This window comes from Agrilus planipennis, unplaced genomic scaffold (genome assembly GCF_000699045.2).
Source record: "Agrilus planipennis isolate EAB-ADULT unplaced genomic scaffold, Apla_2.0 scaffold133, whole genome shotgun sequence".
Lineage (NCBI taxonomy): Eukaryota > Metazoa > Arthropoda > Insecta > Coleoptera > Buprestidae > Agrilus > Agrilus planipennis.
This window is the reverse complement of record NW_020439039.1, coordinates 475,870-500,974: the sequence shown is the minus strand read 5'-3', so window position 1 is coordinate 500,974 and position 25,105 is coordinate 475,870. Positions and strand designations below refer to the sequence as shown.

General features: G+C 32.8%; 2 protein-coding genes across 2 annotated transcripts in view; one reads left to right on the top strand and one right to left on the bottom strand.

Moving 5' to 3' along the window:
* Window positions 1-25,105, top strand: part of LOC108738820 (octopamine receptor Oamb) — a 404,007-nt gene that overhangs the window by 183,641 nt on the left and 195,261 nt on the right. The gene's annotated exons all lie outside the window — the stretch shown is intronic.
* LOC108738825 (myb-like protein AA) lies at window positions 12,509-16,556 on the bottom strand. Its single transcript, XM_018472413.1, has 2 exons — window positions 16,507-16,556; window positions 12,509-13,719 (listed from the first exon to the last, which is right to left on the bottom strand). The coding sequence occupies exons 1-2, from the start codon at window positions 16,516-16,518 to the stop codon at window positions 12,640-12,642; spliced, it is 1,092 nt and encodes a 363-aa protein (XP_018327915.1). The 5' UTR covers window positions 16,519-16,556; the 3' UTR covers window positions 12,509-12,639.

The window sequence follows — 25,105 nt, the reverse complement described above, 5'->3', positions numbered from 1 at the left end:
CCCTCTTCAGCCTGCTTTCAGGAATCGTGGGAATGGGTGGGTGGTGGTTCGGGTGAGAAAGATGAGACGGACGAAATGAAGACAGAAGAAAGTGAAAGATTATCTGTGGAATATTACTGCCTCAGCATTTGCCTAAGTTATCCAAGGAAACCCCGGGAAAACTTGGACCAAGGCAGACGGACACGGAATCGAATGCTAAGCAATGGTCTAGACCTCTAGGCCATGCCGCTCGGTCTAAAACTAGAACATCCCACATCCTTACCTATTTGCGAACAGTAATAAAATGTAGGTCTGCTTCTATCCCTCCTAACGCCCGTTGCTGCCTCTGATATGTCTCTGACTAAACTTTCATAGAGTCCTTCGTTCTTCTATTCATTCTCATACCTCTTCATTTCCAACCTTCTCTATCCACGGTATCCTCATCATTCGCCTGTAACACCACATTTCGAACGCCTCTAACCTTTTCTTTTCCGGCGCGCCCACTATCCATGTTTCGCACCCGTACAGTGTCGTTCTCCAAACCTTTAACAACCTTTTTCGAATTTCTAAATTAACCGTTCACAAGTATAAAAGTGAAGGCGACTCAACCCTGCTTTATATCCCTACTACTCTTTCCGTCTTGAGTTCCTAAAATACCTAAAATTGGCCACTTCTTTATATTCGCTCTTTCCCTATTTTTTCTTCCGTTGCACACCAGTATTTTTGTTTTATTTTTGTATTTTTACTTTTATTTATTTTCATGCAGTACTGTTTTGTCAATTATAAACTTATTAATTTTTAATTATTCCGATAACTTGAGCAAGTGCATGAAGTGAAATACAATTCTTGATATCTAGGACTAATAGTAAAAGTATTTCATCAGTTGTGCTCGAAATAATTTTACTGTTTCTATGACTGACAGTTTCTCGAATTAACTGAAACGAAGACGGAAGATCTGATGGGAAAATAAGTAGTTTTGTTACATCAGTAATAATTTGCTGAATAAGCGTGTTTAATAGTAATTTATGCAATTTAAATGCGGCAACCGAAAACATTTAAATTATAGCAAGGAATCTATATAAAATCGATTGATCGTACCATAACGCAATGCGTTTCAATTGAATTCCGTATAAAAATGCTAAACCAATTGGGTAAATTAAATAGGCCAACTAAATTTATAACAACTTAGTAATTACATAAAACTAAAGGCATTCTTTTAATTTTACAATTACACGGTGATCTCTAATTTATCGATATTAAATAATGCCGTTGTTGTGGACGTAACGGATTTATAAAAGATGATCGAGTAATAGTGCGAAGGACAATATTTTGAAGAAGCTTTTATTAGTATAATCAAATCCGATCGTAACGTGCGGCTCGTGCGATTTATCGACGATAAGTTTTCTAGTTTTCTTTTATTGCAAATAATAATACTCTACAAATAAAGTCCATACGATAAATATGATAAACACATATAATTTCGACATGATATATAATTTGACATGAGAAAAGAGACAAACTTATGATTTTCAGCGATTCTAAAAGGTTTCGATTAGGTACTAGATGTTTGTATTGTGGCTTTGGCATATACTCAAACAAAAACATTGATTCTGAATTTAATTAATTATTTCGAGAATAAAAAGGACGGAAGATTAAGAGGGACCAGTCTAATTCTTCCGAAAAAGCTAGGTGTTTTGGAAGCTAAATTTGAACTGTGATCACAATTTATAAAAAAGTTATTTTTTGGTTGTGCAAAGGCCTAACGGAAGATTTATGTGTGGGCAACCACAGATAGCCAGTCAGCGTGTTCAGTTTTTAAATATATAGAAAATTGCGTATTTAAATTTAGGAAAGTAGTATTTTTAGATGAAACGTGAATATTTTCAAATGGAAGTGGCTCGAACTCTTCGCAAGATGAGCCTGTAAAAAGGGTAAATAAGCGCCGAAAGGAATTTATCAGCGACGATAAGGGTTTTTAAACATTTATTTTATAAACTATAAATAGCTAGTTCATTTCNTTAAACGAATAATTTGGGCATCGCATCTCAGTAAGTAGCGTCTTCTATGTAAAAGACGAAGAATTGCTGAATTTTCTAATTTAGAAAAATGCTTGTTTACATGGTTTAGTGAGTGTAGAAATATGTAAAAACATTAGTGTTAGTGGACCTATACTAAATGAAAAAGCTGAAGAGTTTTCTAAGTCACTGGAAATCCATAATTTTAAATCTTAAACTTAAACTCTTAGTAAGTAAAAACCTCAATAACTCAAATTGTTTTACGTTTCCCTTGGTCTTTATCTTATCGAGGTTCTACTGTATTAACAAAACAACCCACAGAGTAGTACCCAACCATTTACGACCTATCTTTTGTCGCTGAATTAAAATGTGGTCTCAGCAAATCAATATTTTGAAATATGTGTTTTAATTCTAAAATATTACTGATTTGGTTTGTTTACTTTTGCGATTAGGATACTTTGAAATTTTAATATTTTAGTGCAATTTTGGCGAAGGTTTTAATTAGCTTTTGTGTTTTTGTTTTCAAACCGTTATACTACTGCGTTCCTATTACGAGTTACGTCTTTTTCATTCCTTGAATCAGAAAAGGATGTAATCATTTTCAATTTATTTTCTTCAATGGCGGATACAAACATGACCCCAGAAAATCTCCTTCACGTTGAAATTTTTAGATTTCCTTGCTTTAAAACCATGAACCAAGTTGCTACCTGCGCTGTAATATACCTAGGTTCTTTTAGAAATACAATTATCACACCTATATATGAATGTATTAACATGCAGTCATGGTTAATAAAATTCACTAATTTTGCTTAAATATTTTAGAAACATTTACAATAGAGATGAGAAGTAATTTCAGATTTTATTATTAATTTCTTTGTTGTCAACAGTAAATTAACTAATTAAGAGATCACCCACTGTTACCTTAAGGATTAATAATAACAAAACCCCATTAAATCCACCCAATTTACAATCGCCGTTTCAAACATCGAAAAGAACATTGTGAATTCAGTAATAGCTCTCAATTGGCCTAACTGACAAGCCGAGTGTACATGCATTTCCTAACTATATGTATATTTATATTTGAAATGTGTTGTGTACACTAATTGGATATGAAATTTTGAAACCAACTATTACTGGTATTATTATTATTTTATTTAGGAACAAAAAACCTTATCAACAAAAGGTTCAACGACCTTGATGGTATTTGAACTTATGCAAGAAAATGGGATTTTGTTTTGAATTAATCAGTTGAACATTAGCATGCTCTATAAAAAAAATCATTAATAGTAATTCATCTTTGTCCATCAATTTTTCAAAATACGAGATAAATGCACATGTGTATCTACATTTATTCCAGTGTGTCAGCAGTTAAATATTACATTGTTTTAAAATGCCTACGTTAAAAGTAAATTTAGTTAGGGTTATCTTATTATTTGTATATATTATAATGATTCCTAAATAGTCATAATCAATAAATAAATANTTATTGATTACTATACTAAATTATTTGTTATTTTGATGTAGTTTTTGTGTTAATTTTTTTCTCGTGAACAAGAATACAATTAGTATGCTAGAATTTCTTTGTTAGTATATCAGGTTTTGATTAACGATAAATTATTAGTATGATTTTGTCACCTTGCAGGTTTTAGGGTTTATGAATATTATAGGCTCATTTCAACGGTTTTAACTTAACCCTATTGTTGAAAATCTGCCAATAAAGAATTAAAATTTCAATGGTTTGTGTTTAAACAACTTTTTGAACAGGATTTACTGTGGTTTGAGACATTGGTGAAGGTGTATTCACTGAAAAGACCGTCAAAAGCCCAAAACGAAGACACGACACGTTAAGCGCCGTGAATTTGTCGGGTGCTCGGCACAGCTAATGCCGGGTTCCCGGTTATCCGGAACCCGACAAAATCACTATCAGGTGCATCTCTATACATAGTGTTTAAATAACTGACGATGAGAAACGCTTAAAGTAAATTAATGAACTTTTAAATACCTACAAAATTAAAGGATGCGATATTTCTTTCTCCTTTTTAATTTAATCTGATCCCATAGGATAATAAAGACGTTTAAATGTCTCGTAAATTCATTTTTAGTGGATCTAATCAACGGACGGTGTTAAAATTTTATAGGGGTATTTAGCGTCGAATATCACATACTTAAATTTCTACTATTTATCATCATTATTACGCTACTAGCCTTAATACTTGATAACTTATTCAGCTATCGGCTGCTCTCTCTCCCGCATATTTTTGGGTATTTCATAAAAAATAAATTTATTCCATTGTATGAAAACGAGAAGCTTGCTTTTGTTTTTATTAACGGAATTAATTTACTTTTCAGTCTCTTTTCTTCTGTTTTATTGCGGCAGTAAAACACCCAAAGGGATTTTATCGTTTACTTTTAATGATACGTATTTAAAGCTGCATAAGAAATATAACATTAAAAGCTGGTAAAACATTAAAGATGTCTAATTCATTATCTGCAAAACATATCGTAGGGCGTTTGGTTGAACCAATATGATAAGAATATATGCTAAAATGCAATAGAAGTATACCAAGAAAATCTAACAGAATAAACCTAATATCTTAAATTAAATTTATTAAAAATTTGTCTTATTTTCGTTTAATTAGCTCCAAATAACTAACTGATTGCGATGCTTATAATAAAATATGTAACATTGTTTGAAAAAGGTGTGATGACCAATTAGANAATTAATCAGTTGAACATTAGCATGCTCTATAAAAAAAATCATTAATAGTAATTCATCTTTGTCCATCAATTTTTCAAAATACGAGATAAATGCACATGTGTATCTACATTTATTCCAGTGTGTCAGCAGTTAAATATTACATTGTTTTAAAATGCCTACGTTAAAAGTAAATTTAGTTAGGGTTATCTTATTATTTGTATATATTATAATGATTCCTAAATAGTCATAATCAATAAATAAATAGGTTTGTGTTCTGTCGAAATTGTCGACGACGAGCAGATGAGACCCAAGAATACTGACCACCAAAAAAAAAAAACTTAGGGGCGGGCAGTCCCTCCGGACTACGCCTGAAGGTAGGGCGGAAGGCCCTCTTCAGCCTGCTTTCAGGAATCGTGGGAATGGGTGGTGGTGGTGGTTGGGGTTAGAAAGATGAGACGGACGAAACGAAGACAGAAGAGAATGAAAGATTATCTGTGGATAATTATTGCCTCAGTATTTGCCTAGTGATCCAAGGAAACCATAGAAAAACTTGGACCAAGGTACGGATCGCGATTTCAATCTTTATGGATCTTATCAGCGCGTCGCAGGCAGCTTCGACAGAACACAGACCAATTTTTACCTGCTGTCTTAACAGCGCGTTTTAGAAAATACGACAAATGGCGCTGTAAATGCCATCTGTAGTACAGTGCTACATTTTAGGATTACGTATGCTATTAATGCTGTGGAGATGCTTGATATCCATATATTTAAGTGGACCTTCCTGAAGCATACGTAATCCTAAAATGTAGCACTGTACTGCAGATGGCGTTTACAGTGCCATTTGTCGTATTTTCTAAAAGAAAGGAAGAGTAAATTAATGTTGTTTCATCCTTAATGTATATTAGGTTCCTCTGTTCATCTGCTTGTTGTTAGTATATAATTTTATACCGTTAGTTTGTATAGGTTTCGTACATGTTCTATTATTCATTGAAATAAGATTAGTTCTGTTTATGACACACTTCCACGCCAGTGTCTGGAAGTACCTACCATAAAAGTCAAAAGATTATTTATTAAACGAAGCTTTATTCCAAAATTCAACCGCTTAAATATTTTCATCTAAACAGTACAAATTGTATCAGTCACTAAATTGTACCATTAATTTAGATATTGAAATTAATAACATCTGATAGGTCATTAAATGATTAGCTTTTTTTTCAATACTTTGTTAGCACTATATTATAAGGCAGCTGAAAACGTAACTTTGCCCCATCTATTTAACGCTGTACCCTTTATCATCGTTCCCGACGTCCCTATTGTGAACAACGTATTTGTGCTACTTGTATTAATTCTTACTGAAATTCCTTTCATGTACCATTCTTACTGAAGCATTATTCAACCTGCACTACATCAGTGCAATTTTGGAATATAGATTGTATCAGTGAAGTAAGAAATAAAAATGAAAGTTGATGTAAACAACTGAAGAAATTAAAAGTATTTCAATCGATCTTAAATTGTCTCCTTTTATTATATCACTGCATCTAACTTTTATTATCTCACTTACACACATTCCCATTACCATTAATTTCGTTAAAGCACCTTCTTTTTTCCTTCAGATACCTACTTCTTTGTTCCTATCGTTAACACTCTCCTCCTCCAAATATCACTTCCTATATTTCCTTTTAATTTTTCTAATACTTAGCTACTCTTTTGCTAGGTTCCTCTACTGACTTCCTAAATTTTATTTCTCTCCTAATGACATAATCTAGTGTACTTCCATCTGATATAAACACCCAATTATAATAAAGAAGAAGCACCCCTTTTTTATAATGAAGATGATTAATTGTATCTCATGAGCAAACTAAACGAGACCTTTAAATAAGCATTTTAAATTTACTTCTTCAATGAAAGATCATTAATAACAATTAATAAGAGGTTGAATGAGTTATTAATACTACCAATAATGGTCGTCTTTCCAAAATATTCGTTTACCATTAGATAGTACTTATGTCATCTACACAAACTGTCTTGATTTACTAAAAGGTATTACGTTTTGTTAGCAACTTGAAATAGTTAGAGAATGTTTTATTAATGTTTTTATTGTGTAAATTTTTTAGGACTCTAATATCGAAAATGGAGAAGTCTCAGCGTCACTTTTAATACCTACAACTGTTTCATCACTTTATCTTAATTATCATCATTATCGTAGGGTAGTATGTCCTAAGACTGGTTGGACACGCGCCTCTAGTCCCTTCAATATTAAGTTAATCTTCGCGGTTTCTTAAAACTAAAATACATTCATAACTATTTATGAACATCAATCTAATCTAAGTCTACCTCTACTCCTCTTAATATGGTTACTACTACTTCATGTTAATAACAAGATTATTATTAGTTTTTATCGTGTAAGAGCTGCTTGAAAATTTTTAGAAACTAATATAGAATCCATAATTTCCAGTTTGCGATATTAACGTTCTTACCTTAATAATACTTCTCTGATTCTTTTTAAAAAATGTACTGTATTATTAAGGCTGTATACTTTTTAAAGTAAATTCAAAAAGGAAATGTATCTTACGTTACCTACGAAAAACGTAAAAATCTGTTCCTCTTGTACCTACTTACTTTGGGACAGTGCATTAAAATGCTCGAGTCTGGCATCTCTGTAAAAAAGGATTTTCCAAACTATGTCTAGCTTTTTCTTTTGTTGCTGTGATTCCATCATTTTACTTATAATTCATGCGTGGAAAATAGAAAGAACGTGCTGTATGCATACTTCGCTGGTCAATCAACAGCGCCTTTATTTCGCTCTTTAAATGTAAAAAGTTAGGACACGTTTTCTTATTGATATATAAACAGTGGAATGTGCGCATAGTGTTACTTTCGGTAAGTATATATTAATAAAAAACCAAGCAGTTTATTTACTTGTATATGTTTTTACACAGCGCGGGTTAAAAAAAAGGCCACCGTAGTTTAACTGCATTGCTAAACTTTGTCATTGTTTGCAATGTAGAATATGCGTGCTACTGGTCAGATTTTCTTTGATTAGAAAATTAGAAATTGTTTATGATTATTTCTTTGGCTTTCTAAAAATCACGATATGATTGTTTAGTAATACGAACTTGTGACACAAATGAAAGTTTAAAGAAATGCAATATGTTGACTTTAAGATCCCGAGATAAAAATGTTCAGTCTCTGAAAGCGAGACTCGAGTCTCCGTCTCTCATCGAGTCTCTCTGGTGTCGCTGAGAGAGACTGTCGAGAGACTGTCAAAAAAACTGTTTAGCGTCTCTGAACGAGAGACTCGAGTCGCTCATAGAAAGATCCTCATTTCGTATCCAGTCTCTGAACGAGAGACTCGAATCNTATTATTACTACGATTAATCATTAAAATTAATAATATTGTGCATGAGCGGATAATAATCATTTTATTAGAGCAGAGAAGTGATTCTAGAAATACAGGGTATGTTTTGCAATTATTTGTGTACTTAACCATTTTCTCAATGTAATAAATGAATTTATTAAGAGGCAAAAGTAAATAAAAAAATAGTAAGTAGCCTACTACAACGTGTACAGACGGTCCGAGGACAAAATAAAATAAATGAAACTAGTAGGGGAGGCGTTATCCGCGGATACAAAAGCAGCGGATCGCATCAGTTCATAATAAAATAAAAACATACGCCGATGCCATGATGGCGCGTTAAGCATGCTTATCATTCGCCACGCGCGTGCGCAGCGACAGCCGATTTATCACTATATTTACGCATTTATTACTACACAATAACATAACATAACATGTGCTTGTAGCGGTTGTCGGTATCGTTTCGTTGATTCTTTTTGTTTAAATTTTTTTTTTATTGTTTTTCGAATTCATCGTTGTGAAACATTTGACGCCCTTTGTTCGCAAATTTGCGTGTGCCCTTTTATAATATACAAATAACGCATCGGTTTTCTATTATTGTGTATGGATATAAATAAGAAACGTACCTGTCAATAAAATAATAAACGTTTATTATTAACATGGTGACATTGTTCGTTTTTAGACACACGCTTCCAGACATCACATATATTTTTTATAAACACTTACAATCGACTTACAACAACACATAATACACACAAAGTAAGGACCTTTTCCGGTCACCGGTAACTGTGGAATATTATTACTAATGAAAATGTTAATTACCAGCAAATTATTTGGCGTTCGGATATGTATAAAACGCTGTGAAACAATAATTACAAATTGATAAACTGTGATACTGGATATCAGACTTGTAAATGAATCGAATTGATAACATGGTAGCCGTTCATATATTACATCACTCGTGAGTGGATCTTGGGGTATCACGGCGAAGTTGGAGGTTGGAGCTACAGGGACTTCGGGATAACATATAATGCGCGCGTCAGTTTTCGTTCTTGTGTTTTCTTTAGAATTGTCATTTTAAAATGACCATTAAGAAATTATTTATAAAAATGTTCTCTCATCTTTTCTTAAATAATATTCAAGTTGTTCTTAAGATACTGTCAAAAATAATATTAGTATTTCAAAGTAATTACTCACTAGCGAAGGAATACAAATGTCTGCGTGACGTGGCAAGAAGGGAGGGGGCAGAAACAGCGTGACGTAATATACGAATATTGATGCAATAAAATAACTTAAAATATTTAAAATATTGCAGTAAATTGATATTTAATGGAAAAAAATATTCGTGTTTAAATATCAATAAGGTGGTAGTACGTGTCGGTTGCTAACTGATTTAACAGCACTACAGATGGCCCATTAAGACCCTTTATGGGTCAATTTATTTATTGTCCAGTATTTTCTAAATTTTATTTCCCTTCTTTATTGTTGTGATGCAGTTACGAGAAGTAAATATGGGATAAATAACACTGTTAAGCCTTCAAATTCCTCTGATCTCTATCAAATATTGATCTCTACCCATGATAAAACACTATGATTGGCTGTTGTTGTGGCAGCAAGTGGTTTTGTGTCCAGGGCTTCATTTGTTTGAATGCAGAGACAAAGGGTGTCATTAGCACCATAAAACAATTAAAGAATTACTGCATATTCGCCCATAACGAATGTCGAATGACCACTAATTACATTTAACAATCAATAATACCAGATGTCAAATAGTCATAATGATAACCATTGTCACAGAGTCGCATTGAAATCAAAACTATCGACAGAATTGTATTTTGTATATAAGTCGCGAAAACAACAAGCCAACCAAATTGCACTACATTAACATTTTGCATTAGTAATGAACAAATAAATGTTTTCCTGTTCGACAAAATAATAAATTAGTTTCATAATCAACTTGAAATGTATGCACGTTGCACAATAATATTCAATTTATAAGCACAAGCTTGATTGCACACAATATACATGATATTTAATTATTATTATTATTATTATAACAGCAACAACTTTTTTCCCTCGATAATTATAAGCGACTGTAAATAAAAAACGTGATTGTTTTATTTTTGTATTTTTACTTTTATTTATTTTCATGCAGTACTGTTTTGTCAATTATAAACTTATTAATTTTTAATTATTCCGATAACTTGAGCAAGTGCATGAAGTGAAATACAATTCTTGATATCTAGGACTAATAGTAAAAGTATTTCATCAGTTGTGCTCGAAATAATTTTACTGTTTCTATGACTGACAGTTTCTCGAATTAACTGAAACGAAGACGGAAGATCTGATGGGAAAATAAGTAGTTTTGTTACATCAGTAATAATTTGCTGAATAAGCGTGTTTAATAGTAATTTATGCAATTTAAATGCGGCAACCGAAAACATTTAAATTATAGCAAGGAATCTATATAAAATCGATTGATCGTACCATAACGCAATGCGTTTCAATTGAATTCCGTATAAAAATGCTAAACCAATTGGGTAAATTAAATAGGCCAACTAAATTTATAACAACTTAGTAATTACATAAAACTAAAGGCATTCTTTTAATTTTACAATTACACGGTGATCTCTAATTTATCGATATTAAATAATGCCGTTGTTGTGGACGTAACGGATTTATAAAAGATGATCGAGTAATAGTGCGAAGGACAATATTTTGAAGAAGCTTTTATTAGTATAATCAAATCCGATCGTAACGTGCGGCTCGTGCGATTTATCGACGATAAGTTTTCTAGTTTTCTTTTATTGCAAATAATAATACTCTACAAATAAAGTCCATACGATAAATATGATAAACACATATAATTTCGACATGATATATAATTTGACATGAGAAAAGAGACAAACTTATGATTTTCAGCGATTCTAAAAGGTTTCGATTAGGTACTAGATGTTTGTATTGTGGCTTTGGCATATACTCAAACAAAAACATTGATTCTGAATTTAATTAATTATTTCGAGAATAAAAAGGACGGAAGATTAAGAGGGACCAGTCTAATTCTTCCGAAAAAGCTAGGTGTTTTGGAAGCTAAATTTGAACTGTGATCACAATTTATAAAAAAGTTATTTTTTGGTTGTGCAAAGGCCTAACGGAAGATTTATGTGTGGGCAACCACAGATAGCCAGTCAGCGTGTTCAGTTTTTAAATATATAGAAAATTGCGTATTTAAATTTAGGAAAGTAGTATTTTTAGATGAAACGTGAATATTTTCAAATGGAAGTGGCTCGAACTCTTCGCAAGATGAGCCTGTAAAAAGGGTAAATAAGCGCCGAAAGGAATTTATCAGCGACGATAAGGGTTTTTAAACATTTATTTTATAAACTATAAATAGCTAGTTCATTTCGTTTACGGTTTTCTATGTTTTTAGGCACTATATTTTGCTTTTTTTTCGTCTACTATTTTGGGTATAGTCGTTAAACTCATTCCCAATATTTTGCTACTGTTTTTCCGATATTGGTTGGGAAATTTCCACATTCCCTTCTATTCTTGGTCAAATAAATTACTTAAATACCGAAATAATAGTTATAATTTAGTTTTCTGCAAGTTTCTAATACATGCAGGTATGTATAACATATTGTTAAATCAGTCACTTCCTTTGTGTTGTCATTTCCTACCGTAACCTTATGAACCTATCATCAATCTAACAAAAGCCTTCGTCGGTTAAGACACTTATTGGGCATGTTCTTTATCCATTGAGAAGCCTTTTGACTCGTCGAAAGTAAAATCTGATCACAACAGAGTCATTTGCAACTGAAAAATATTCATTAGTAAAAAGGGATTTTAAAACTCTCCCCAGATTTTTGTTTTTTTCAAAAATAATCTATTTTAAACCATTTCCGAAATACAAAAGGTAACTTTTCGAAAAAGATCGTGATGCGAAAGTTTAATTTTTCTAAATACAGCTAGTTTTTGTAATCACAAAACATTTTGGGGTTCCTGTATTTCTTTTATATACGATAGATTTGAAAAGTGAAGGGGTTATATAAATGTGTGTATTAAGTAATGTCCCATGTCCCATTACCTTTAGAGTATTAAATATTAGAGTAAAACCATTTGTATTATGGTTATTGTTAAATGCTTGCTACAATAAATTTGAATCTGCGTGGCAGCATTTATTTTAATATTATTTAAGTAATATTGTTGGTTTACAATTTACCTATGTGATTTGGTTGCGTATAGTGTGGGTGGCCACCGACATCAAGTGTAATACTCTTATATCTTCTTGTGTGACGTAATTGAACCTAATCTATATTCAAATCTGATGTTATCGTGCTGGTCCAAATCAAGAAACGTAAACTACGAATGTTGCGTGGTTACAAAAAATGTTGTTGTTATTCGGTAAGAAATTTACTTAATAGTGTTTGTAATAAAAACGATTCGTTGTTTTGTTTACTTTATTAACACTTAGTTAATGTAAAATTTGTATCATTTACAAAATTAAGATAAGACTTTATACATTTCGTACAATAAAAGTTGTACACTTGTCAGACTTAGAACGATGTCAGCTTATTAAGCTAACATCTCCAAAATCAATGATTGGCTGTTTTCGCTTTGGCATGCGCTGCAAAGTGGAAAGCTTTCGCTTGCTGTACTTCCGGGGTTTCGGTTGGTACTCCTCCTGCTCCAATTACTGGGTAGTGATAACTACCACTATAACCAATATTATTAGAATAAGCAGAAGGCGCAGTTTCGGCAAACGCACCGCCGAAGTCGTGGTGTATCGGTACGGAAGGAGGAGCGGGATACAAAGCTGCCTGACCGTTAAAAAGCGGATGGGCAGCTAACGCTTGTTGGAAATCATAAGCTGGCTGACTAGCGAAAACCTGCTGATGCTGAGTTGGAAAAGCTACCTGACCTGTGTATGGTATAAATCCATCGTATGGCTTGTTGTTGTTATTACGCGCATTTCTTGCCGATTCCCTTTGAAACTGTTCAAAATGACGGGCTTTGGCTTCCTGAACTTCTGGAGTTTCGAGAGGTCGCCCATCATGTCCGATGATAGGATAAAGTTGAGAAGTTTGGTAAGCGTGAGGGTATAGCGATGCACTCCTTCGTTTGCGATAGTGAGGATGGCCACCGTAATAAGCTGGTTGAGGATATCCTCCGTAGGTTAAACCGTGGAGGGCGTGTTGTGGTATAGCATTACGTCTCGCTGCTTCCCAATAATCATGGAAATGTTGGTGTTTAGCAGCTTCAACTTCCGGTGTCTCCACTGGAGTGCCGTCATTGGTTACTTGAGCAAAAGGACCTGGCCAAGGGACAAGCGGTTGCAAAGGAGGATGAGATATCGACGTTTCAAGAGGTTCGACGGATTGCAGCGATGGAAGTGGATGAGGTTGATAATTATCGTTGTTATTATTGTTGTTGTTATTGTTATTATTGTTATTATCGACCTCGTTTTTATTGTCATAGTCGGATTTGTCGGGGTTAGCATATGCTGCAGCTCTTGCAGCTGCGTGCGCTGCAAAGTGGCTTGCTCTTGCGGCTCGTACCTCTTGGGGCTCTATGGGTACCCCATTTTCACCGATGATGGGCAGGTGGATCGGGCCATTATACTGATGCGCAAAATTCCCTGATCCAAGGGCTAGTGCGCTAACGAGTAATAGTGCCTGAAACAAATTGGAAAATATCAATAATAGGGATAACTATTTATAACTTATTAAATTAAATAGGTAGTGTTTTAGATTTCAGATTCTATAATCGGCATATTCTTATTCTGCAAAAAAACGGTGAACGGGCGTATAAATCGGTATCCTTACGGAAAGGAATTTTGAACAATAACTCTATCTCAAAGAAATAATTACATTTCAATGTTTGTTATGGTCCAATTGCACACCTTATTTCCGTTCTGTCTAAGCCCACAAGATAAATCAAGAACAGTTTTCACTCGATGCAGCAGTTTTGTTTATAAGTACCTGAACTTCCGCATTAAAATCTTTTTTATTGCGAACTTTTGGAAAATTTTCACTGTAAGTTAATAACAATTGTCATGTAATGGTTGAGTTTTTAAGTTTTTACAATATTCTTGAAATACTATCGTTATGTTTGACGTTAAACAGTAATGATATTTAGACTAATAGGTATTCAATTTCAATACCATTGTTTTTAAAATTTGAATTTCTTCTTAAAATCGGATGGATGTTACTTTTATAAAATCACTTCGGGTTATTATAAAATTCAAATAGAGATTTAATTTGAATTAAAATAACTTACATCGAATAGATTACTGAAGACGCTTTGTAAGAATGAAATTTCCGTTAATGGTTTAATTAAATAAGGTGAAAGGATACAAAGCTAGGGTAATGGACCAAGAAGATAACCATTGGATCATTAAACAATTCAATTGTGACATAATCTGAGATTTTAAAAAATCATGTAAGTGAACCAATTCAAGTGAATCGATTGAGGTTTGAGGTCCCACACCAACAGTGCCGAATTTCTTTCTAATTAGACACGTTTTTAAATACTGGCAAAAAGTAAGAGAACTTTTGCTCGGTAATCGGCTCTGCATCAACAACCGAATGTTCTAAAAAGCGTCACTTCCTCTTGTGCGGCTGCAAGTAATGCATTTGAATTCAGATTTCTCTCGGAAAAGAGACGAAGGAGTGCAGCTTTTTATTCCCTTTGACAAAACAACTTAAATAATTTACAGACCGTTTAATACTTAACGGTATGAATCCGTCACACCGATTACATTGCTTTTAATCTACGATTACTTAACTCTTGCGTCTTGATATTTCTTTGAAGTTGCATTACAAAATTTTCAGCTTTCTTATCATGTAAATTCATTTTTCTGTCGTGAATCAATATTGCGCACGTGCATATTAAAATAACAATACATTTCGTTCGTTGTGGTGTTAAAATATTTGAACGAATTAATAGTGGTTTTCGTTTTAACATTGATTTCCTTTTCTGTAATTGTGGCAAGAATTATATAATGTTATCTAATTAATGATGCGGTTAGGATGACAAGATTTCTTTGCGGTTCTATTCTTTATATTGTTTGAAGAATTGTGTTAATCGATCATGACTCTTCTACTTTAGAATGTCTCTTATATCAACAAAATTAGTTACGGGTGTTTATGGTATTGGTTACGTATTTTGAATTAGGGCCATGTATAATTCTAAAGATTGCAGACATTCTATTGTTTTTTTTTGCGGATAATTTCATAAAATTGTGTTATTAAAACAGAGTAAAAGTAAAGAACAAAAACAGAAAAAGATGTCACGTGTATAGTCACAGTCACGCCCTTTTCGCAACCATATTTCTTTACTTACAACTTTCAATCTTTTGTGTCCTTCTCTAATAATTCGATTAAAGATTATTTATTAAGCAACAGTTTAATGGAGAATACTACAGATTGAACTAAAGAAGAAAACGAATATTGCTAAATAATAAAAGCAATAAATAAATTCATGGTAGGTCAGGTAATAATTTTGTGTAACTGTAACATGAAATTTTAAAAAGCTTCCCAAATGTAAAATGGGTTTTGCTCTGTTTTGGCAAATTCATAAGTCAAAAAAGCAGAAAAAAATAATGTTTCTACCGATATTACATTTAATTACTCAACAATTGTTTTGAGCACAGAAAATGTAACACTTGGAAATGATCGATTAGGTCGAAACAACTGTCAAGTGGTTAAACATATGACCAGTTGAATCATTTTTGTTTTCTGTTTTTCGATATTAAGACGATTCTTCGAGAGTATATCTATAATAGACTATTAAAAAATATTTTTTTCAAACATTTAATGACGTAGTCTTCAATTTTTGAATTGTAAATGTTCATGGAATTTTTGCTTATGCTTATGTAAAATGTCAAATCAAAAATTCTATAGCTAAGTAGCATAAGTATAGGTACTTATTTCAGAAAGTTTTCCATTAGATTTTTGTTTAAACTGAAGATTAGTTGCAAAAGTTTTATTTTTGTTATATTTCGTAGTCACTTCCTCGTAAATAATGCAACGGTTTACTGAACAAACTCAATTGGATCGGCGGAAGGAAAAACGTTCAGAAATTTTTTAGAGTGCACCTGTTTACTGTCAACGTGCTTCGTAACGTCAGTCAAAACAACAGTCTTTATCAAACACCGGTCTGTTTCTGAACACTTCTACACTGTTTTCTTTTCTCATTTAATTAATTATGTCACAAAATGAGACACACAAATCTGCTTCATCAATGACGGAAAGTGAGAGTGTGTGATCACGCACGATTGAACTGGACGTTTTTCATTAGTGTTAAAAAGAAAAAGATTACAACACAATGCTGTGTTATACACCTAATTAGAAATCGAATTGGAAAAAATCGTGTTTATGCGGAAAATGACTAGTAACATCTGAAATTGTCTACGCGATACTATGTTGAGCTTACGTGTTAATAAGCGTATTTCTACTTACCGAAAATTTCATTCTGTTACACTTTTCAACCTCCTAGTGTTCTAGGACTGCTGAACTACTGCAGTTCTTCGGCAGCCCCGCCTGTATTTATATCGGCCCCCCGTTATAGTTTGTTGTATCCTAGGTGCAAGGTCCCTTTCACTGGGCCACATCCACAGGATAGCATTGTACCCCAATACATTTTTCCGTACATCTCTTTCTTTTTAAAGTTTTCTTGTCATTTTTTTGAATTTATTTTGCTTTTACCGAAATTACTTTATTTTTTACATATTATTCATAACACGTGCAAAATATCTCTTCTACTAATTGTGAATTGAAGATAAAGATGGAAAAATTACAGTTTTACTTAACTGCTTACTAAGTTGTTATGGAATTTTAAAATTATTTATTGCCTAAATGCATGTTTCAAATATATTTAGTGTTAGTTGTATAAGTTTACCTAAATTTTACATCGTAAAAGACGTTAGTTTTAAAAATATTTTACTAACCACTCAAATTACTTCACTAGTCGTAAGCTTAACCAGTAGATATGACTAAATGGCATAAATTCAATATTTATTAAAAGTCTGTAATAGGTGCAAACGTGTAAGGATGNATTCATTCAGTCTCTCTGTGAGAGACTCGAATCTCTGAATTAACAATTTTATCGTTCGAGTCTCTCATACAGAGACTGTGAGAGATCCATAAAAACACCTAGGCAATAACTGAGAGACTGTGAAAGACTGTGAAAGACGCTCTCAGGTTGGAAATGAAGAGGTATTAGAAAGAATAGGAGAAGAGAGGACTCTATGGAAGTCAATAAGAAATAGGCGAGATAGGTTGACAGCGCACCTTCTCAGGTATGAAGGTCCAGTCAGAGACATATTAGAGGCAGAAACAAGAGTTAAGAGAAGAAGATGTAGACCTAGGTTAGATTATTGTTCGCAAATAGTTAAGGATGTGGGCTGTTCTAGTTTTAGGGAAAGTGAATATTAGCTCAGGATAGGAAGGAGTGGTGGTACGTGTCCAACCAGTCTTAGGACTGACGACCTTATGATGATGATGATGAACCAAACATGAGGAGTACACATTAATGTTTAGGTAAATGTACATAGGTACAAAGATATTTACCATTATTAGACAGTTTATCATAAATGTTCTACTACATAGAATGGTTATTAGGTGTAGCAAATTGATATTCCTAAGTAGAAAAGGACCTTGCTAAACAATAATATGTCTACAATTAGGGGAGTACAAGGAGTTTTACCCTAATTTATTACGACGACTTTTTTTGAGCGGATATCTACGTATTTGCTAAGCTCATACATGTTAGGCTTGTATTGATAATGTCTACAAAAAAAGAGAGTCAAAAAACGAATTCGCTAAAGAAAATTTATCGTGGTAAGTCGGGGTGTATTTCTCTTCATTTGTACTAAATTAGTGATAAATTTCTACATACAACGTTTAATACTTGCGGTCATTGACACAAGCATTTCTAGGGTTGCTTGGAGGAAATTTATCTATAAATTTTGGCTGAATCGCCAGTAAAAAGGTACAAACCTGGTATATATAGAAAAGCTTTACAACATATGCAAATTATTTAAGAGCAATAATAAAAATATCTTTTATTTTGATAGTCCTATATATAACAAGGCGAATTGTAGTTGTATCGAGAATGTAAGTCAAATCTATGTTAATTCGAATTTTTCTTATTTTATATTAAACACTTCATCATCATAAGGTCGTCAGTCCTAAGACTGGTTGGACACGCACCTCCACTCTTTCCTATCTTGTGCTAATCTTCGCATTTCCCTAAAACTAGAAAAAAAAACGTTTGGGTGTTTCATTTCCACCAGCCAGTAATGCTGGTGGGCGTTCAGTCCCTCCGGAATATGCCGGAAGGTAGGGCGGAAGGCCCTCTTCAGCCTGCTTTCAGGAATCGTGGGAATGGGTGGGTGATGGTTCGGGTGAGAAAGATGAGACGGACGAAATGAAGACAGAAGANTTTATCGTTTACTTTTAATGATACGTATTTAAAGCTGCATAAGAAATATAACATTAAAAGCTGGTAAAACATTAAAGATGTCTAATTCATTATCTGCAAAACATATCGTAGGGCGTTTGGTTGAACCAATATGATAAGAATATATGCTAAAATGCAATAGAAGTATACCAAGAAAATCTAACAGAATAAACCTAATATATAACAAAAGAAAATAACAAAGATTATCTTATCCAGCAATCTAGTACCTACTATGAGATCTAATTATCTAAAAATACATTTTAGAAGCAATAAAAATTATGTTGATATACACGTTGTTCAGAAATTAACTCTCGAAAAATGCTAATAAGGAGATAACCGGAGAGCGCAAAAGGAAAAGATTTGGTTTTAGTTGACCAGGTGGAATAGGTCCGTGATTTTGTAGTACTTTTTTAATGAAAACTCTGAACTCTCCAGATGATAAAAGCTTTTTATTTTTATTCTTGTGGCGACTACAAAGAGCTTTTCTTTGTAAAATTATCTGGATAGTGCATCCAGACATTTACTGATATGAAGTTTTGGATAAACTATTCATATAAAAGCTGTTTATAGTCGTTGTAATTGTTAAATGTACAATTACGTAAAAAAAGCCCCTAAATTAGAAGGCGAAACGTTGACAGTTGTAGAATAAAAAGATTTTATCACCTAGAATGTTAAGAGTTTTTATTAATAAATTGTCTCTTTTATTTTGACATAGGACGTTGTGGATAAAGTAAAAAGTATATCCGACGTGGGATCAACATATGTACAATGAAATTAAATTATAAAAAGTTCAGAATTTTTATCGGTCGTGATTTTATATTGCTACTTGGTACAAAGTTTGCTGAAACAAAGATAACCTCATCGCATTATTTTAACATCTAACATATCAAGGCAGGAGCATTAAAGAAACTCCAGTCTGTCATAAATCTCCCTAACCAAACAATTATGTCACTTATAGATACATAAGTACCATTTCCAATTACTTTTTAGGAAATTATAGATTTCCCAGGAAATGTGTCTAATATAATTTATTTTACACATTTCTGAGAGATTTAAGAAATTATCTACATGTCCTAGGAATTGTATCCAATGACGAATTTCAGACATTTCCGGTAACATATATAAGTTGTTCATTGAAGATCGTTTTAACCGTTTAGTGGCGATTTCAATCCTATGGAAAATGAAGTAACGACCCACAATTATCATTCTTACGTAATTCTTGTTGAATTTTTCGAATAATGAATATTAGACAAATACTCACTAATGGTTGACAACGAACTGTTCTTTGTAGAAAATACATTACTTCATGTCTTCTGAGATTTAAAAAAGCTGTAGGTATATACAATACATATATCCATGTACTATTACGTATCTACAGACATGCACATGATAATCAATACATTGATCTCGGTGGCTCATGACTCATGAGTATGCCATGCCTGCAGGAAGGGACCGGTAGATGGTCGGTGATCCTTGTACTAGACGCCGGGGGTAATAAATCATACACTGAGTGGCATACATTTACCGCATAACAATAGCAGTTCTAGAATTCTCGAGAAGAATGAAAACTCTTTCGGAAAATTCGACGATAATATAAATAGGCCTCTGGATAACATATGGAGTTGGAATAAGTGCAGCTAATCAGTGATGTAATAAACATCACGAAGACAAAGCGATGTAAATACAGTTACGAATAAATAAGCATTAATAGTACAGTGTGATATAAAACAGATGTATAATTTAAGCGTCAACTTGAAGTTATGGTGTAAATAAATAATCATAATGTAAATATCCGTTAAATAAATAAACTTAATACTAGAAAAACCATTACATTATGAATAACTAAAGAATTTAAGCAGACGTTTTTCTATTTTGTAAAATAGCTACCGTAACAAAGGCTTCGGTATTTTCTCGTTACAGTCATATTCTGTAATGCATATTTTAAAGAATTTACTACACGACTAATTAATACTGAATGTTGAACTTAAACAATACGAGCATGTGCAACAACAGATGCAATCCATTCATTAAGGAAACGCCCTCGCCACTAAAGAACAACGGATCAAAAACTGAAAGCATTCGTGCATGCAGCTCTGGTCGGGCAATACGATAAAAAGTTCGGTGTGCTTTCGCAGTATAAAATTGACGTAGATCACGATTGCAACTGCACTTACATCAAAACAACATTTACTCGAAGAACATTCTTCAAGTCATTTAATATCGTAAATTTCTTATATTTTGAGTTCAATGTTATAAAGTACACTTGCAAATAGCATATTATTTAAGAGTAATCCTTCGCCTATACAGAGATCGATAAGATTATTGATTAATAATAAACTAAATACTAAAGCGATAAGCTGTCACAAATCCCAGTTGTGTGGTTCCTCTAAGATACTCGGAAGAATGAAGATGAACCAATTAACGATAAAAGAAATATGTAGATGATAAAGAGGTTTACGCAAGGAGATATCAAAATTATGGGTATATGGGAGCAGAGTTAGTGAAAAGCAAAAGAAAAGCAACCTCTTGAGGTTATTAATTTCAATAAATTGCAGTTTGTAATAGCTAGTTTACACCTCTCTTTTAAAGCATTGTATGTTTCTGTATATTACTCCTGTCTGCAACTTTTCTCTATTAATATCCTTCAAACTCCAACGAATCTTAACCGGACAACCCTGGACATTGAAATATTTAGTGGATTAGTCTCTGTTTGACTTGAAATTAGTTGTTAAACCATGACAGAATATGCATTCACTCAACTTCCGTCTGTAGAGGAAGGATTACTCCAATCAACTGTGTGAAATGTTTTAGGCATCTTTGCTTTTTACATTCAGTACAACCCTCGACCTACTAAGCATCTTTGTTTCATCAACTGTGCAGGTTTGAATTTTTTCTGATCCCTCTTCCGTAATGATCGAGCTTAACTGATCACACATTTCATGCATCCTCGTTATTTGTCGTACTTTGTCGATTAAACATGTAAAGTGTGCATTCACGTTTCTGTAAAGACGTTTAAATTCGATTAAATAGTGCTGGAAGTGATCGTGTTTAATGAGTAGCTTTCGTTGAGACTCTTTCCTTTTGTGAATTTGAAATTCACGAAATCGTTGAATTTCTTTTTTTTTTTTTTAATTGTAAATTCTTAACCTTTATTTTTTGATTGAATATGTTTTTTATAGTGTATGTCGTCGTTATGCAATAATAATTGATCTATTAGTCGAGGTTCTTCTAAATCAAAATCCTGAAATTCTTGTATTTTATTATCTCATAAATCAGCTAGATATTAAACGATATACTTCCTGAACTTTATAATAATTCTGGTAATAATCATAATAAGTTCAAATAATGGAAAAAACTTGGTACGTTTACTTTAAATCTTATTTGATTAATGACCAATAGACAAGAAAATCGTTAGTATCTATAACTATAAAATAAAATGTGTTGAAAATCCGCATTGAAGATTTACGATATCATAAAATACTCGTATGATTACATTAATAAATACATATTATAAATAAATAATTTACGAACCTATACAGCTCTTTCTGAATTACAGAAATACAGGGTACTAAATTTGAAAAATTTTATTATCGAATGAATCAGAATTTTATGTAAAAGTACTCACCGACTAACAGTAGCGATGTGTTGTAGTTGTAAACTTATTTATAAATATTTGCAAATTTTAAATATAAAGCTTATAATATTTTTGCGAGAAGGTATTTACTTAATTCGGATTAAACACCCTGTATTTAAAACAGGTTAGGCTTATTTAGTAACTTCCCTGTGTATCTATAGAGAGGTTTGGAAATAGAAATCGAATTTTCTACAAATTCTATGTATCTGCGTGGCATTTCCTTCCACTGTACAACTTTTTACGAATAAAAAACGATACTGACTTTGTTAGAGCCCAATCAAAGCGTATTGACGTCAATATAATCCGAAATAAAATTTATCAAATTCGGTTAGTCTTTTTTTTTTCCTCGGAAAAAGGCTGTAAAAAAGTGAATTTCAGGATTTTTCGAAAAGGATTTATCGAATTTAATTTCTTTAGATGGCAGTCGATATTTTAAAATATCAGAAATGTTCATTGGGTTCATATCAAATAACGTCACAAACAATAATTCTTTTATGAGAGTTAAAAAACAATAAATACTAATCAGCGTTTATAATGAACCAGGGGTTGAACCGAATATAACCCGAGATAAAAATGTTCAGTCTCTCAGAGTCTCTGGAAGCGAGACTCGAGTCTCCGTCTCTCATCGAGTCTCTCTGGTGTCGCTGAGAGAGACTGTCGAGAGACTGTCAAAAAAACTGTTTAGCGTCTCTGGACGAGACTCCAGTCGCTCATAGAGAGATCCTCATTTCGTATCCAGTCTGTGAACGAGAGACTCGAATCTCTGAACGAGAGACTGGAATCTCTCAATAAGTGATGTCTCGATAGACATGGTTAAAAGTTCAACATGTTTCAGAGATCCCAGTCTTTCTACGAGAGACTCGAGTCTCTCAGTTTTTCAGTTTTATTCATTCAGTCTCTCTGTGAAAGACTCGAATCTCTGAATTAACAATTTTATCGTTCGAGTCTCTCATACAGAGACTGTGAGAGATCCATAAATAAATAGCAAGAAATTTTATAGCGTTAGGGTGAGTGAAAACGGTCACCTGTTTCACCCCCTTAAGTAACTTCTGACTAGAAGTAATTGATTCCCAACCTGAATCTTATATACCACGACTGCGAATTAGCTTGTTAAACAAATAATTTTAATATAGGTAATAACTTTGTACTATTGTGATCTAAATAGGAAATTGTGGATACTATACAACATTCTTAAGGATTTTGAGTTTGTAGTTATTTCTATATCTTATATTTAACAAATCACCCTGTATCTCAAAAGTTTTTAAGCTGTATCATGCGTTTTCATTTCATGCCTAAGTATTTACTTTGTTTGGGAGGTACAATTGGAGACAAGAGTACATAAAATTAGAAATTCGTGATTAATTAGGTTTTGCAGCATATCATGAAGTAAATAAATACTACCGATACTAAAAAAAGTATACGGTTTGAGAGAAAATTTGGAATTTGACTAAAACCATTGATTAATGAAATAACTAATAATATGNAGTTATCTACGCACAGAAATTTAAACTTTCCTCAAAAAAAACTTGGTTATATTAATAAATTAACTTACTTAACCTAAAGATTTTCAATAATCGACATTCCACGCACTAAAGATGTATATATATACATTGATTCACTGATTCGCATCATTTAAAATTAAGAAACTACCTATTTTTAAGGAATTAGTATCTGTGGGTGGTACAAACAATTGCAGTGTAGGTGGTGCCCGAAATCAGAAGAATCAGTTTTTATACTATTGTAATTTTGTTGAACACAGCAATGTAACTACGACAACAAACAAAACAAAACCTTTATGCATTTATAATTAAATAATTTGTCTTTTTTTTTCATGGATAGGTATGTCATCAACAATTTTCAGTTCACTCCACAACGAGAAAAAGTTAATGAAATTAAATAATTATAAACAATACACTAAAAACAAGTCCATCCCTTAAATCAATGATTTTTGCTTGAAAAACAGCTTATTAATTTTCTAAATGTGTGTTAATTTTGCCTTCGTTTTAACAATTATTATAGTTAAATAAGAATAAACCTAATATCTTAAATTAAATTTATTAAAAATTTGTCTTATTTTCGTTTAATTAGCTCCAAATAACTAACTGATTGCGATGCTTATAATAAAATATGTAACATTGTTTGAAAAAGGTGTGATGACCAATTAGATAACACCCCCTTTATATTGTTACATTTTAAATTCTCGAATTATATTATTATTACTTTCCATTGTCTTAACGCCCTATTTCAACAACAGCTCTCGTCTGTTAATTGTCGCACATGTTTACACATTTCGTAACGCTCATGTAAATCAAACAGAACCTTGCACCTTACAATATTCAAATGATTATCCGGGTGTGGAGGGCACTCGCATTTTATACGAGATTTTTAAAGCAAAATTAAAATATTAAATTATCAATATAAATACGTGATCGAAGCAGCATGACTTTGCCTATTAAAACTGCAGAGTTGAAAAATACACCAACAATAAGCATCGACGCTTCGTTCTTTTCTGCATATATGTCCTAGACAAAAAGTTTCAGTCTCTCTCCAGTCTCTCAGAGTCTTTCAGCGTCACTGAGAGCGTCTCTCACAGTCTTTAACAGTCTCTCAGTTATTGCCTAGATGTTTTTATGGATTTCTTACAGTCTCTGTATGAGAGACTCGAACGATAAAATTGTTAATTCAGAGATTCGAGCCTGTCACAGAGAGACTGAGAATGAATAAAACTAAAAAATTGAGTCTCCAGTCTCTCGTAGAAAGACTGGGATCTCTGAAATATGTTGAAATTTTAACCATGTCTATCGAGACACCACTTATTGAGAGATTCGAGTCTCTCGTTCAGAGACTGGATACGAAATGAGGATCTCTCTATGAGCGACTCGAGTCTCTCGTTCAGAGACGCTAAACAGTTTTTTTGACAGTCTCTCGACAGTCTCTCTCAGCGACACCAGAGAGACTCGATG